This window comes from Miniopterus schreibersii (genome assembly GCF_964146895.1).
Source record: "Miniopterus schreibersii genome assembly, chromosome: 8".
Lineage (NCBI taxonomy): Eukaryota > Metazoa > Chordata > Mammalia > Chiroptera > Miniopteridae > Miniopterus > Miniopterus schreibersii.
Genome location: NC_138109.1, coordinates 33,003,548 through 33,018,171, shown reverse-complemented (window position 1 = coordinate 33,018,171; position 14,624 = coordinate 33,003,548). Strand labels below are relative to the sequence as shown.

At 49.0% G+C, this 14,624-nt stretch overlaps 1 protein-coding gene across 2 annotated transcripts; it reads left to right on the top strand.

The window, feature by feature from the left end:
- The first annotated feature begins 4,744 nt into the window (after window positions 1-4,744).
- On the top strand, window positions 4,745-14,348 carry LDLRAD1 (low density lipoprotein receptor class A domain containing 1). Of its 2 annotated transcripts, none has more exons than XM_081146239.1 (6): window positions 4,745-4,849; window positions 5,224-5,275; window positions 7,922-8,050; window positions 9,731-9,868; window positions 11,793-11,921; window positions 13,099-14,348. In XM_081146239.1, exons 1-6 carry the CDS (start codon window positions 4,829-4,831, stop codon window positions 13,245-13,247), a joined length of 618 nt encoding a protein of 205 aa, XP_081002365.1. In that variant the 5' UTR covers window positions 4,745-4,828; the 3' UTR covers window positions 13,248-14,348. The 2 variants fall into 2 exon arrangements, with proteins under 2 accessions (XP_081002365.1, XP_081002364.1); XM_081146238.1 differs by having other exon boundaries at window positions 4,747-4,849; window positions 5,221-5,275.
- The last annotated feature ends 276 nt before the right edge of the window (window positions 14,349-14,624 follow it).

The window sequence follows — 14,624 nt, the reverse complement described above, 5'->3', positions numbered from 1 at the left end:
TTTCCTTACACACAGGGGCATTGCTGGCAACTGAAATAGTGCTTTTTGACCAAAGAGTGGGTCACACACTTACCTTACAGCCTAGTCATCAGCTTTCTCTGAGTCAAAACCCATACAATTAACTAATTAAGACGTTGGTCACAAAATACAGGTTTCGGGTTTTAAAATAGTTTGTCTGGATTTGGAAGATAGAGGGTTAGAAGATAATGAGCACATCCAGATGCAAAAGAGAGGAGTAATTACTAAGGAGTTGTCAAGCAGTCGTCTTATTTTTTGTGAGAAAGCAGTAATAGAACATAGGGATTGGATTGGAGTACAGCTTTAAAAAAAAGCCTGGTTGTCTTATTTCCCACCCATGGTGCGTATTTAGTATCAGGTTCAGGTTTAACTGAAATACATCCAGTGAAGCAAGCTGAGGGGGAAATTCACAAAATGCTGCAGATTTATAGGAGTCAGCCTACTGTTAGGAAAGCCCTCCCTTAGAAAAACAGAACGATAAAAGGAATATCTAGATAAGAAGGAACAGCTGTATGACTGCCCTATATTTTCTCACCTACCCTTGGTTTTGTTTTTCTTTGCTTCCCGAATAAGGTTCTCCTGAGATCTCATTTGTTTTGAAAGTATTGATCCAAGTGCAAACTTTCCCCTTTTGTTTATGAGATAATTTCCTTTTTTTCCCTTTTTTTTTTTTTTTCCCAGAGAGAGGAAGGGAAAAGGGAGAGAGAGACAGAAACATCAATGACAAGAGTCTTTGATAGGCTGTCTCCTGCATGCCGCCTGTTGGGGATCGAGCCTGCATCCAGGGCATGTGCCCTGACCGGAATCAAACTGCGATTTCCTGGATCCTAGCTTGATGCTCAACCACTGAGCCACGCTGGCCGGGTGAGATAATTTCTATCTGAAAACAACTCAATCATTCCTGGTGTTTAGTAGGCACTCAGATATTTGTGTCCTGCCCTCTTTTTATTTTAGCATGATTAAACCAGACTGACATTTCCAAAAAGAATTTTACTTTAAAAAAGAAAAGTTATCTTCCCCATTAAAAAATATATATATTGAGAAAAATGTTTGACTTGAAAATTCTAACAAAACAGCCTCTAGGCCCCTTCTCCTAAAGCCTAGGACTGATCTCTGGGACCTGGTCACAATCTGAGTGTTGCCAAGCAGACTCGGAAGGTTGTTCCATGTTGGGCTAAATTTTGAAGCTATAATGCTAGGTCAACCATCCTCAAATTCTAGGTTTGTCAACCCAGCCTCTCCCAACTGGGTGTGCTCTTGAGCACCTCCCACCAGGTTTCCTATTCCTAAATGCGTCATGTTTATATTTGAATATCATCAGGATATGTTACCTTATTTATCTTCCTTTCCTTGACCACTTTTTCTAGACTGGGTGGGGAGGTATGTACAGTAAAGGAGATAAAAGATTGAGATAGTGGAAAATGCAGTCTTCTGTGGAAAGCTAGATTATATAGTGTGGATTTTCCAACTTCTTGTGTTAATTCTGAAGCACAGTTTATATAACTTTCCTGAAATTTGTAATTGTAAAGTGGGCTTCATATATTACGCTATTAAGTATTCTCTTAGTGTTCTTAACCTTTTTTATGGGCCTTTTTGGCGATTTGGTGAAGCCTATTGACCTGCTTCTCAGAATACTGTTCTCAAATGCACAAACTAAATGTGAAGGATTGGAAAGGAAACTAATTATACTAAAATACAATTACTTCCCTGGCCAGTGTAGAGCAGTTGGTTGGGCGTCATCCTGTGCACAAGACTGCCGGTTCCATCCCCGTCAGGGCACATGCCCAGGTTGCAGGCTTGATCCGCAGTAGGGGGCGTGCAGGAGACAGCTGACAGATACTTAGCTTTCACATCAATGTTTCTCTCCCTCTCTTTTCCTTTCTCTCTAAAAATCAATAAAAAGCCTTCAAAAAATAAAATACAATTATTCAGATATTTTCAAAATTTTGTGATAGTTACATACGTGTTTTATTACTACATAAAGCAACAAGGTCTAGTGCTCATTCTAAAACAGCTGCAATTTCACATTATTATTTTGAAACGAATGCAACAACCACAATTTGATACCTAAATGTGATTTTTATTGGTGATAAAGTCACAGGTACTGCGAATACCACTCTCAATTGTTGCCTATGTTCCTAATTGAAGGAAATGCTATATTTCAGTTAGAAGTTAGTGAAAAAAAGGATTTAATTATTTTCCCGTCCAAGTTCACTGAACCCCTGGTTCAGAGGTTGCCTGATTTTACTTTGTCATTTTATGAGTAAAATACTTCAGTTTGTTCAATTCTAAATTATTTGGGCTTCTTTTACTACCGCTTGTGTGCTTTTTGTACTTGAATTGTTTTGCAACATTGGAGCAGCAATAATTGAAGGCTTGGGTGGAAAGAAATTAGCAACTGATTAGAAATGAGAAGTTTCAACAAAAGCTCTTGATAATGTTACCTCAAGATAGATCATCGTGCATTCACTGGAACCCCACCTCTGTTAATTTCATAATGCTTAAGTCTATAAACTTCAATAAAATTCGGATCATCTGCATTAAACTATTATTTTAGTGCTATCTGTAAAAGTGTCTACTTAGATATTTCACGAGGGATTTTTTCCATTGAGTCCCATGACTTTTGCAAAGCCCTTTATAGCACTTCCCGCTTTCACCTTAAATGAGTCCTTGCAACACGCCCCTAGGAGAGCAGGATGGGGTTTAATATCTGCATTTTGGAGTTGAGGAAGCAGAGTCTCTGCGAGGAGAGGTAGCTAGTCAGGGCTCCCAGAGTTGGGGAAAGCACAGGGGAGGAGTGATAAATGCTGAGGCAGGGACTGTGCCTCACCTCTAGCCTGGTCTGGAAGCAGATCTCCAGGTCCCTGGGTCAGTCTAATTGTGGTCTCCACTTAACATTCTCCAACTCAGAGTTGGGCCCTGAAGTTAGAAGCAGTCCCAGCCCTCAAGCAGATCTCTTTGTAATTGTAAACAAGCCAAGGCGCCCAGAAACAATATTGCACCTTCAAAGGATGCAAAAAAATGTTCCCATGTGTGCGGTCACTTCATCCTCACAACTCTGAGGTAAGTATTCTTATCCCCATTCTTCAGATGAGGAAACAGACTTAGGCTCTGATTGGCCACCTTAATTTAGATAGGTATTAATTTGGCAGAGTTGGGATGAAAACAGGTCTGACTCAAGCTGGGATTTGCTGATCTCATGTTCAGAGGGTCTCCTAGCTACGACCAGGCTAAGATGGAGTCCCAGACCACAAGAAATTCGGGGAAAGGTAAATCCAGGGGAGCAGGGAGAGTCGAAGAAGGCTTCGTGAAGTGAGACTTTTACCTGGTTCTGGGCAAGAAAGATTTAGAGAGAGGGAGCCAGCAAAAGTCACTAAGCAAGTAACAAGCTACAGACTGGGAGAGAGATGTATAACCAATGTGACAAATGATTCTAATTCAGCATAAAGAAATCCATAAATGAGTAAGAAAAAGACAAACCATCCATTTAAAAAAGTGGGAAAGATGTGAAAAAAAAAATTCACCGGGTGGGAAATCCATATAACCAATATATTTTTAAAAGGGCAGCCTAGCAGCATGGGGTGGGGCAGGGCTTTTCAAATTGTGCATTAGAATCTCCTGGGGATCTTGTTAAGATGCAGGTTCTGGTTTGGTAGGTCTGGGGTGAGACCCACCTCTGACCAGCTCCCATATGATGCGGATGCTACTGGTCCGAGGACCACACTTTTGAGTGGTGAGGGCATGGGTAGAGGAAAGGGTGTGAACCTTTCAGCCAGCCAGGTCTGTCTCCTGGTTCTGCCACTTTTCAAATGTAAACCTTGGGCAAGCAATTTAATGTATCTGTGCCTCAGTTCCCTCATCTGTAAAATGGAAACAATAATAGTCCCTATCTTCTGTGGTTGGGGAGACTAAATGAATTAATATAATAATAAAGTATGTAGAACAGCACATGGCAAAGGTAAGTGCTCAATAAATATTAGTGATTGGTCCTAGCAGGAGAAATCACTAGAGAAATGCAAACTAGCCACCCTGAGATGCCATTTCACACCTACCAGACTGGCAGATGTCAGAAAGCCTGACAATTTCAAGGCTGGGGAGACAAAGGCATCCGGCTGCAAGGGAGCTCACAACTCATGGAGTGGGTAGAAGGGGTTAGTCGGGTTAGCAACCTGTCCCCACCCCTTCCCCATCACAGGCACAATCTCAGGAAAAATTTAAATGCACATGGCCACTTTTAAAAAGAAAATAATTTAAAATTATATTTACTTTATAATTTTAGTGGAAAATGCATATTCTTTCAACCTAGATTACCTATTTAATTGAACAGAACATCAGTGAGAAAATGACCCCTGCTTTTTAGCCCCTGGAATATTAATTCTGGGTATTTCTGGCTGGATCTTCATGCCACTGGGGGCCTGAGATCCTCCAGTCTCATCACTGACATCGAGGAAAAATCATGTCCTGAAAAGCCCCTGGGTTCAAACCTGCACCCCCACCCGTACTGTGTGACTTGAGGGCCGTTTCTCTCCGCACCTCAGGCTGTCGGTTGGGAGTGAGGATTCAGCGACCTCGGGGCCTGGCCATGGGCCTGCGAGATGGCAAGGCTGGGCAGGAGCGGGGCTCTCCCGCCTCTCCCTCCACCTGGGAGGCTGCCCGGGAAGGGACGGCCCACAGGGAGGGTGTGGCCCGGGGGGCCTCCTGCCCTCCCTCCTCCAGGCCGCCCCTGGTGACAAGGCAGGGAACCTGATCTGAGTTCTACGCACCCACCCCAGTGCCCAGAGACTAGAGCTGGGAGCTGAGAACTGGAAACATGAACAGGATCTTCCCCCAGGTAAGATCTGCCCTGAGATGGCTCCTGACCCGGGGGAGCCAACCTGGAGTAAGAGAGATGTTGAGGTGGCTTAGCCCCCCACTGCTCTGAAGGTAAGGGGAGGGGGCGTGGGGGAAAGCCTCTCGGAGGAAGAGCCGCCTGAGCTGGGCTGAAGGATGAAAGTTTACCACGCGGACAGCGGGGCAAAGGCAGCCCAGGCAGAGGGCGCAGCACAGGCGAGGGTGCAGGATGTGGGCAGGCCTGGCGAGTTCTCTCGGGAGGGGCGGGCCGTTCCATCTAAGGCTCTCCATGACTGTAAAAACTTCGGTGTGGCTCCGTGAAGCTGGACTTTACCTCACCTACGCCCACCCTGACTCTGTTCTCTTGGGCAGCAGGACATCAATGGCAGAGCTGCCGCTGGAACCAAAGTCCTCCCTGGAGAAGAAGGTAAAAGATGGAGGGCCCGGGGCCAGTGCCCTGCAGGCCCCCTCCCCAGGCAGGGTTCCCGGAGGTTGAGCTGTTGCTATAGAGGCACATAGAGGGCACCCTAAGGCTGCCACTCTCCCAAAGACCTCTGCCCCCTATGTTGATGCCATTCGCTCTTTACTGCCAACTTCCTGGCTGGCCATGCTGACAGCCACCTGCTTAATACGGTTATTCATTCTCTCCATGCACAAGCATTTGTTGAGCACCTACTGTATATAGCCTACCTCACAGGCACTGCACAACATACAGAGTCCACCTGTAACCTATAAAGGAAAGGGCTCTGGAGTCAAATACTTGACCCAATGGGTCACCTGGGCAATTCTCTTTACTACTGAGGGATAAAGTAGGCAGGATCACAAACTTATTTAGCACCTACTTTGTGCCACTGACTTGTGCAATCAGACAGTTGAAAGGGAGGAACACACATTTATTGAGCATCTACTATGTGCTGTGTCTTGACCCACATTTGATCAATGGGGAAGCAGACCCAGAGAGGCAGATACTAATCATAGCTCCAAAGGATCAAGGCCCTATTACGTGCCTGGAAATGCATGGTCTCTTAACCCTCAGGACAACTCTAAGAGCAGGGTACTGTTATGGGGCAATAACAAATGAGGCAGTTGAGGCCAAGACAGGATGGTCAAGCTGGGATCCCACACAGCTGGGAGGTGGGAGAGACAGGGTTCATATTCAAATTGGGGTCCCTCTGGTTGCAAAGCCCCAGTGCCTGTGTTGCTCCACATTGGTGTTTGTTTATTTTCAAGTCCTGGTTCATGGTGGGCATGGTGGTGGAACAAATGGTTTCTTTTTCCCCATCTGTCCATAGGGGGATTGGTGCCTAAGGGCATTCAGCTTTGGGGTGCAGCATCTTCATCTGGGCATGGGCCTCAGTTCTGCTTGAGTCTCTCCTCGGACCCTATCCTGCCCATGGCCTGTGCTGTACAAATATTTGAGGAGCAGCTGCTTGGCTGACCAGGATACTCTTCTTGCCCAGCCTCACATTGTCTTGTCTCCCGGGTTACCTGAGTTTACCCTGTGTTTGCTGACAACAAGGAAACCACTGACAAGGACTTGTAGGGATTATTGGTTTTAGATTTATGCTAAATCTCCTATTGTCTGCTTTTCCAATAGACACCCATCCCTGGCTCCAGCCACACCAGCCACTTGCTGTCCACCACCCACCACCCACCAGGCCTTTACTCCTCCTACACTCTCTACTTGGAATGTCCTCTCCTTGCACCCTCCCCTCACCTGCCTGTAGAAATCCCACCCTCCTTCGAGCACCTATGGCACTTTTCTCACATTTCCTTTACCACATTTACTACATGGCTCTGTGAGCTGCACAGGGACAGATCTGACTAGGAGGCGAGCAGAATAGGCAGCTCCACAAATATGAGTGGATTGGATGAAGATGACCTGAACTGACCTGAATTGGGACCCTTTCCTTGTCTCCTGGAGCTCCGGGTCAGAGTACTCACAAAGCACCTACTATGTGCCTGCCTCTGGGCTGGAGCCTAGGGACACAGATGCATCAGACCTGTCCTGCTTCTTTCTCTGAAATAACTTGGACCCAGAGGACAGCAGCTGTACCCAGACTCTCCTTTTAACCTGTCCATGCTTTGCCTTCTAAAAGGAACTACAAACTTTCAGAGGCCAGTGACCAGAGCTATGATTGTTTTTGTGTCCTCTACAGAGCACGACACCTAGTAGGTCCTCAATAAAGCTTTCTTTCATTATTTCTCAAGCAAGCAAAAATTAAAGGAGCCAAGTAAGTTAAAGGAGAAGGATGTCTCCTATTACTGTTATATTCCCACAGTGCTTAAGATATAGCTTGGCACATAGTAAGTGCTCAATAAACACCAACAATAGCTAAAACCTTTATTGCACTTACTAAGTGCCAAGCACTGTTTTGATACATTATCTAGCTTAATCCTCTCGACAACCCTATGATAGGTATTATGACCCCCATTTTCCACATGAGGAAACAGGCACAGAGAAGTAAAGTGATGTCTCAGTGGGGCCCAGCTGGGAAGTGGGGGAGCTGGGATTCCAACCAGCATCCTGGTGGGCTGCAGAATGGACAATCAGTTGGCATCACAGAAAGGGCTCTGGTTTGGGCAGCAAATAGGTGTGAACTCACATCTCAGCTCCACATAAGGTGAGCTGAACCTTGTCTTCTCTGAGCCTCAGTTTCCTCATCTATAAAATGTTGTTTTAAAAAATAAAAAGAATGGCTATGAAGAACCTGTTATAGTTTCTGCCTCATGATAGGAGCTCGAAAAGCAGGTGCCCATCTTTCCTTGCCTCCCAAGGAGACCGTCTTGTGGAAGGACTAGAGGGCGAGAGTGGTGGAGCAGAGACCTGGGACCCTCATCCCAACTGCCACTCACTAGCTACAGGACTGGGGACAGGGACTGGTGCTTGGTGGGGGTGGGTCACAGGCAGAAATGAGAGCATCAGGGCTGGCTTAGGAGCCCCCACCTCCAGGGAACCTCTTTCTGCCCCCAGACCCCTGGTAGGGCAGGCCACTAATAAGAAGGGCCAAAGGAGGGGGGTCCCTGGGCCCCAGCACTGGCTGCTCCATCACTGGTTTCCTGCTCCACACAGCAGGCTGCAGCGCCCTCTGCTGCTCTCGCCGAGGGGCCTGCCTTTCGACTCTTGTGCTGCTCCTGCTGGCAACTGTTGCTGCCCTGATCACCTTGGTTGCCATCTTTGGACTCCCACCAAGTACACCAGGTCAGGGTAGTCAATAGAAGGTGGATCAAACTTGCTGGGAGGGGAGGGGATGGGTGGCACAGAGAAATGGGGGAACCCTGACCCTGCCTGGCTTCTCTACGAAGTGAGTTTTGGACAATTCCTTAGGGTGTGTGCTTAGACTCATGCACACACTCTGACATTAACATGTCTCTGAGCCTCCATGTACACTTCTGTAATATGAGCTATTGAGAGGACCCAGCTCTGATGACACACCTCCTTCAGGAAGCCTGCCCTGACGCCCAGTCTGGGTTAGAAGCCTCGTCTCAGCTCCCACAACCCCCTGACTTCCTCTTGCCCTGGCCTGGCTGTCCTGGGTGGTGCCATCCATGTGTGTGTCTGCCTCCACCATGCAGGATAGGAATGTGGCCCCAGCTTCAGTGGTGAGCCCCAACATGGTCCCTGCCTTCATGGAACTAACAGTTAGGAGAGCGACATAAACATTAATCAAATAAGCACGTTAAGGCAGAGTTCACGGGGCTCTGAGGATCTGGAATAGGGCCTCTGACCCAGTCCAGGAGTCAGAATTGGCACCTTGAGAAGGGAAAGGGAGCATGAAGGGAAAGTGGGAATTGGTTAGTGGGGGGGTGGCAGGAAAGGCATCCCAGGCACCGGAAACACCATGTGCAGAGTCCCTGGGGTGGGAGGAAACATGAGGGGAAGGAGAGATGGCAAGAAAGCTAGTGGACACCGAGGGCTGGAGCAGTGGGCAGGGCTCGGGGCCTAGGGCCTCAAAGGCTGCCCTGGGGAGGGAGGTCACTATCCAGAGAGCCATGGAAGGGGGTTGAGCTGGGGGGAGGGTGTCACCACATCTACCTTTCTGACAGATGGCTCTGTAGCCAGGCTAGGGGTGTAAGGGGACAAGGTAGGGAGGGGTGAATCCACAGTTCTCTACAGGCCTGTGCAGAAACGCAGGCTCTTCGGGCAGGGGTGCACACAAGAGGAGCTGCATTCAGTGGGATGGGAGGGAAGACTCTCGGAAGGACAGACACATTCAGATGGCTACCCGTGCTTCCTGGACACTGGGGAGACAGTCCCAGCCTCAGGAAAGAGATGAGTCAGCTGGCCTGGGTTATTAGCTGCGCGACTGGGCCCGTCACACCTCTCTGAGCCTTCCCTTTCTCACCTATAAAAGGGGCTAATCATGATACTTCAAAGGGGTTTAGGGAAAAAATAGAATAAAATGCCCAGATGTAAGGAATGATGGCATAACGGTCCCCAGGCCAGGCCCAATATATTGTTTCTGAGAACCTAAGCTGGTGGCAGGAGCCCACCATTAAAACCACTTTACTGACTGGGCCCTGTCCTCAGGAGCCTCCTGTGAGACTGTCCACAAGCTTTCAGTAAAGGAGGGAACCATGACTTACTCTGCACATTCTACGTTATGGGATTATGTAAATCTCAACAGTCTTATGGGTGTGTATTGTAATCCCCATTTTGCAGACAAGAAATCTGAAGCTCAGAGAGGTTGAATAATTTGCCCAAGGTCACTCAACTGGCAGGTGGTAGAGCTGGGACTTTGGCCTCCGGTGCCAAGCCCAGTGTCCTCCTCACTGCCCCAGCCCCTCAGTCCAGCTCAGGGTGGGTCTCAGGTGTGGGAAACAGGTGGTGCCCTTGTGAGCGCCACCCTTGACCCTCCGGGGCCTCGCCCTGCCCACTCAGGAGCCCAGGCCTGTGTGACACTGACGAACAGGACAGGCTTCCTATGCCATGACCGAAGGAGCTGCATCTCGGCCAGTGGGGTCTGTGATGGTGTCCGCACCTGTCCCCACGGCGATGACGAGGATGAGGCCTTGTGCCGTGAGTACTGCTCAGTCCTGCCCCTGCCCTACACGTGGGTTGCCCCCCAGCTCCAACTACCCCTGCAGCCAAAATGAGGCTCAATCATCCCTGACATTACCAGGCACTTTTGTGTCCTCAGGCCTTTGCTTATATGGCCCTCAGCCAGAACACCTGCCCCACCCACACGCATATGTACATGCCCACATTAGGGGATGCCTAATGCGTCTCCTTGCCCAGAGAACCTGTATTCAAACTTCATGGAAAAGTTCAAGTGTTACCTCCACCAGGAAGCCTTGTCTGACTCTCAGACTAGGTTAAAGTCCCTCCTTTGGGCTCCCACAGTCCTGTGCTTCCCTGTGTCCCAGTCCTAGTCACCTTGGTTGTCACTCTCAATTGGCATTTTTCCATGGCCATCAGACTGTAAACTCCCCTGGGGGCAGGCCTGATCTGCTTGACCTTGGGACCCCAGTGACTGGCACAGGGCATGACACAGAAGGGTATTTGGAATGATTTGCTGAATGAGTGAGTGAATGAATGAATGAATGGGAAGATCTTGTTCCAGACCTTAAAGACCTGACAATTCTCAGTAGAGAGGAGCCAGGACACTTTCCATGTAGGAGGGAGAGAACTTGGTAAGTTGGAGTGGAAGGAATAGGGGAGCTAATGAGGGGGAAGGTCATTATATCATCAACCCTCAAGGCTAGAAGAGATCTTGAAAGTCATCTAGTTATATCCCAGCTCATGCCCAAATCCCCTCTATTACAAACCCAACAGAGGCCACCCAGCCTTTGCTTGCATACTTCCAGGGTGGGGAGCTCACTACAACTTGAGGCAGTTGCTCCCTTCACTGCATGGTTGCTCTCCCACTAGCATCCTTGATTGGTTCCACCTCTGCCCTCTCATCAACACTTGACCCCAAGAACCACATCTTTATCTCCATAATGGTGGCACTGCATGAATTCGGAGATTGAATTTCTCCCCACTTAAGTGTCTCCTTCCCTGGGCCACACTCTCCACTCCACCAGCACTCCACAAACACATACCAACTGCCCATGCCTGTCTCCCCAGACAGGCTCCAGAAGCATTCAGGACACTTCTGACTGGTTCCGGTTAGTCTAAAGAACAAAGGCTTTTCCCCTCCCAGGTCTGGGTTATACCTCTAGTGATGTGGCCTGAGTTTGTGTTAATTTTTGGCAGCCTTGTCACACTGCTGCCTAACAGAACCCACTCTCAAGAAAGGTGCTCTGACTCCTTCTCACAAGGTATGTGAACCCATATCCTCTGAGTTATGGGACCCAGGTGCAAGACTTCACATTTATTCTTTTTTTTTTTTTTTTTTTTTTTAAACATATCTTTATCGATTTCAGAGAGAGGAAAGGAGGGGGAGAGAGAGAGATAGAAACATCAATGATGAGAGAGTCATTGATCGGCTGCCTCGCCCGCAACCCGGGCATGTGCCCTGACCGGGAATCGAACCCCGATCTCCTGGATCCTAGGTCAATGCTCAACCGCTGAGCCACGCCCGGCCGGGCCACATTTATTCTTGTTATGTCCCAGCTGGAGAAAGCTTCCTGGAGATGAAGGAGCTTGAACCTGGACTTGAAGTGGAATGGTTTTGAATAGGTGTCAAGGAAGACATTTCTGGAGGGAGGAAAGGGCAGACAATGGTGTAGGGTGGGGGTGCATATGAGCTAATAGGGAGCGAGGAAGGGAGAGGTGGCTCCATGGGCATCTTGTTGGATATACATGGAAAGAACATTTCTCTCTTTTTGACTCAACCTCTTCCCAGGGAAATCTTCCCCTCATGCCCTTCCTGGGATGGATGCATGGTGATCCTGAGTTTGGCAACTGCCTAGGGTAACCAGGACAGTCCACCTCCAGAAAGCCCTGAGACAGCTGTGGCCAGATGTGGACTTCCCCCTGCCTCATCTGTCCTCTGTAGGAGATGTGCCCCAGAGTCTCCCCAGATTCCTTGTGGCCCACTGTGGAAACCCAGATTCCTGGATCTACTCAGACCAAAAGTGTGATGGAACCAACAACTGCGGGGACTGCTCGGATGAACGGAGCCCAGGTGGGGGTCTAGGCACAGACTGGGCTGGGGTAGGTGGCCAGGCAGAGGGCAAAGGTTGACCAGGGAATCTCTGAGGCTCCCTCTGCCCCCACTCCTTGCATCCTAAAAAGAAGCTTTCCACCCCTGCCTGGATGCCTCCAGTGGTGGGGTGCTCACTACCACACCAAGTAGCTCCTTCTGGAGGTTTATTCTTCTGTGGTGGGAACTTACTTTCAAGAACACAGATGAGGAAAAAAGTGGGGCTCAGAGGGTGATCATGCAAGAAGTGTGGATGTGGCCCAACTGGGGACTGAACCTGCGTTTCCCTCATCTCCTCTGCAGCTCCCAACAACCCTGTGAGGAAAGTAGGGCAGGAATCACTGCCCCCAATTTATATGTAGGTAAACTGAGGCCAGAGAGGAAAAGGGATTTAATACAATGAATGATAGGAAGCTTGGTACACCCTCCCTAACTCCAGGTCTTCTGACTCCAAGTCCAGTATCTTTTCACTGCCCCAGTTTCTGTTCATTCTCTTCCCCAGTGTTCAATCAACAAACGGTCTGAGCACTGTTTGGGGCTGGGCCTCTGCCAGGTTCTGCTGGAGGACAGTCAGGAGTCAAACATGTGTCCTATCTATAGGATTCACATCACGCTGATGCCAAAAGGAAGTGACGAGGACCTGGGGAGGTTTTTCTTGGGAAGGAAGGGCATAAGAATCAAAGGAGACTTCTCAGAAGAGGCAGTATTCAAGCAGGCCTTAGAGGGTGGACAGGGTTTCAACAGGCAGAGGCTGGGCGTGCAGGGAAGAATGCTGGAGGCCCAGGATACAGAGCAAAGGAGGGAAGTCTATGGGGCACCCTCAGGGAGTCCTAAGTGGGCTGGTGTGGCTGAGTCAGGGGGAGGGAGGGAGGACGGGCTGGGGTAGACCCATTAATATTTGAACATGGACCATGCGCCTGGCACTATTTCTTAGTAACAGATGAGGAAACTGAGGCTCAGAAAGGGTAAGAGATTTGCTTGAGGTAATACAACCCATGAATTGGGATCTAGATTCTCTCTTCCACAGGGAAATAAGGAATACAGTAAACCATGTCAGATGGATGGGGCTCTGGGGAGCTATGGCAGGTGTCAGAGCAAGTGGTCCCTTGGGCATTCCAGGACACTACCGCGGCTCTTTTGTTGGCTCTTGTCCCTCTAGTGACTGCATGCCCACCTTGTGGCCCTGGGTGGTGGCGCTGCCCCCCAACTGTCTTCAAATATTGTGACTGTATCCCGATGAGCCTCTGCCGGGACCGTGTGCAGCACTGCTCCGACTGGTCTGACGAGTACTCCTGTCCTGGACCCTGAGTGGCACCCAGGCCAGAGCAGGAGGCTGGCTGAATGGCAGTGGTAGTCCTCCACATGAGCATCAAATCGAAGAGCATGAGGGCAGGAAAGAGCATTCAAGATCATCTAGTGAGATCTACTGACTGTGTCTGAATAGGACTTGCCTCTCCTGCTTTCAAGATGTTCAGCCCCCTCCTTGAATGCCTCCAGGGACAGGGAGCTCACTATCATGTTTGGCAGCTCCTAACAAAGATGAGAGGAATCTGCTTCCATGATTTTAGGCTGCCTCCGTGGCCACACGCAGCAAATCTCCTCCCCTCCAAGTTGGACTTGCAGATCCTGACCTTATCGCCTCTTGGAGAAAAGACAAGTCCGGAGCTCAAACACCAGGTTGAGGAGTTTAGCTCTTATGTAGAGTGTATGCCATCCCTTTGGTACCAGAGGCAGATATTGCTGGGCTTGGCTATAGCCTTGGCATTTTTCTCATCTCAGTAATCCTAGGAGGTGCTACTGACTGATCACATGAAATTGCACCTGAGAAGGAGCTTTGTCATCCTGCCAGCAGGGAGCCGTCCAGGAGGCTCTGAGCTATAGAAGAGAAGGTCTGAAGAAAGAGCAGCCCTTCTGTCCATCCCATTCTCCACCCTACCACTCCCCACCCTCCACTCCGTGCCCAGCGCCCAGACAAGCAGCCTAGGGTTCTTATAGTAGATAGTATTTTGATCCCAGAGCCTGAGTGAATGAGCTGTTTCTCTGCTTCACAACACCCAGACAGACAAGGGTGGAAGCTCCCATTAAACAGATGAGGAAACTGAGGCCCAGAAGAAGAAACGAGTTGCTCAGGATCATATAGCAAAGTCAGTGCTAGAACTGGAATTCAAACATAGTCTATGGTGTCCCAACCTTGGAACCTTTCCTGCTACCAATATGATTATATCTTGGCATGTGTGGGAAGGGGGTGTGCAGAGTCCATATGGGGTATTTTAAAAATTAGCTTGAGGGTCAGAAAGTGTCCCACCCTCATTCTGAAAGAGAGACTTGGAATCTGGCCAACAAGAGGGTTCCTGTTAAGGGAGACAGGCATATCCCCATTGGAAAGTAATAAAATCAGTTTTATCTATCAATCTCATGTGAGTTTTGAACGGAAAATGGTCATCTGACACACAGGCGAGCTCTGGTTCATTCATCACTCACTCAAGAGTCTCAGTGCACCTCTCTGGGCCAGTCTGGGTACCAGGCACCCAGAAGTGAGGAGAGCTGGATCCCAGCACATGAGGAAAGCGAGGTCTCATGGAGGAGGCACCTCACACCATGGATGGATGGGGGGACAGCAGGAAATGCCAGGTGGAGGATACTGAAGAGGGGCCTCTGGGAGCCAGGACATGGTCGTGTTCCTGA

What these genes read in the sequence shown, in the direction of transcription:
- LDLRAD1 (XM_081146238.1), top strand. Translation starts at nt 4,829, where the DNA reads ATGAACAGGATCTTCCCCCAG. An exon ending in AGTCCTCCCTGGAGAAGAAG is followed by an intron (nt 5,276 to 7,921) that starts GTAAAAGATGGA and finishes TGCTCCACACAG; the next exon opens with CAGGCTGCAGCGCCCTCTGC. An exon ending in CGAGGATGAGGCCTTGTGCC is followed by an intron (nt 9,869 to 11,792) that starts GTGAGTACTGCT and finishes TGTCCTCTGTAG; the next exon opens with GAGATGTGCCCCAGAGTCTC.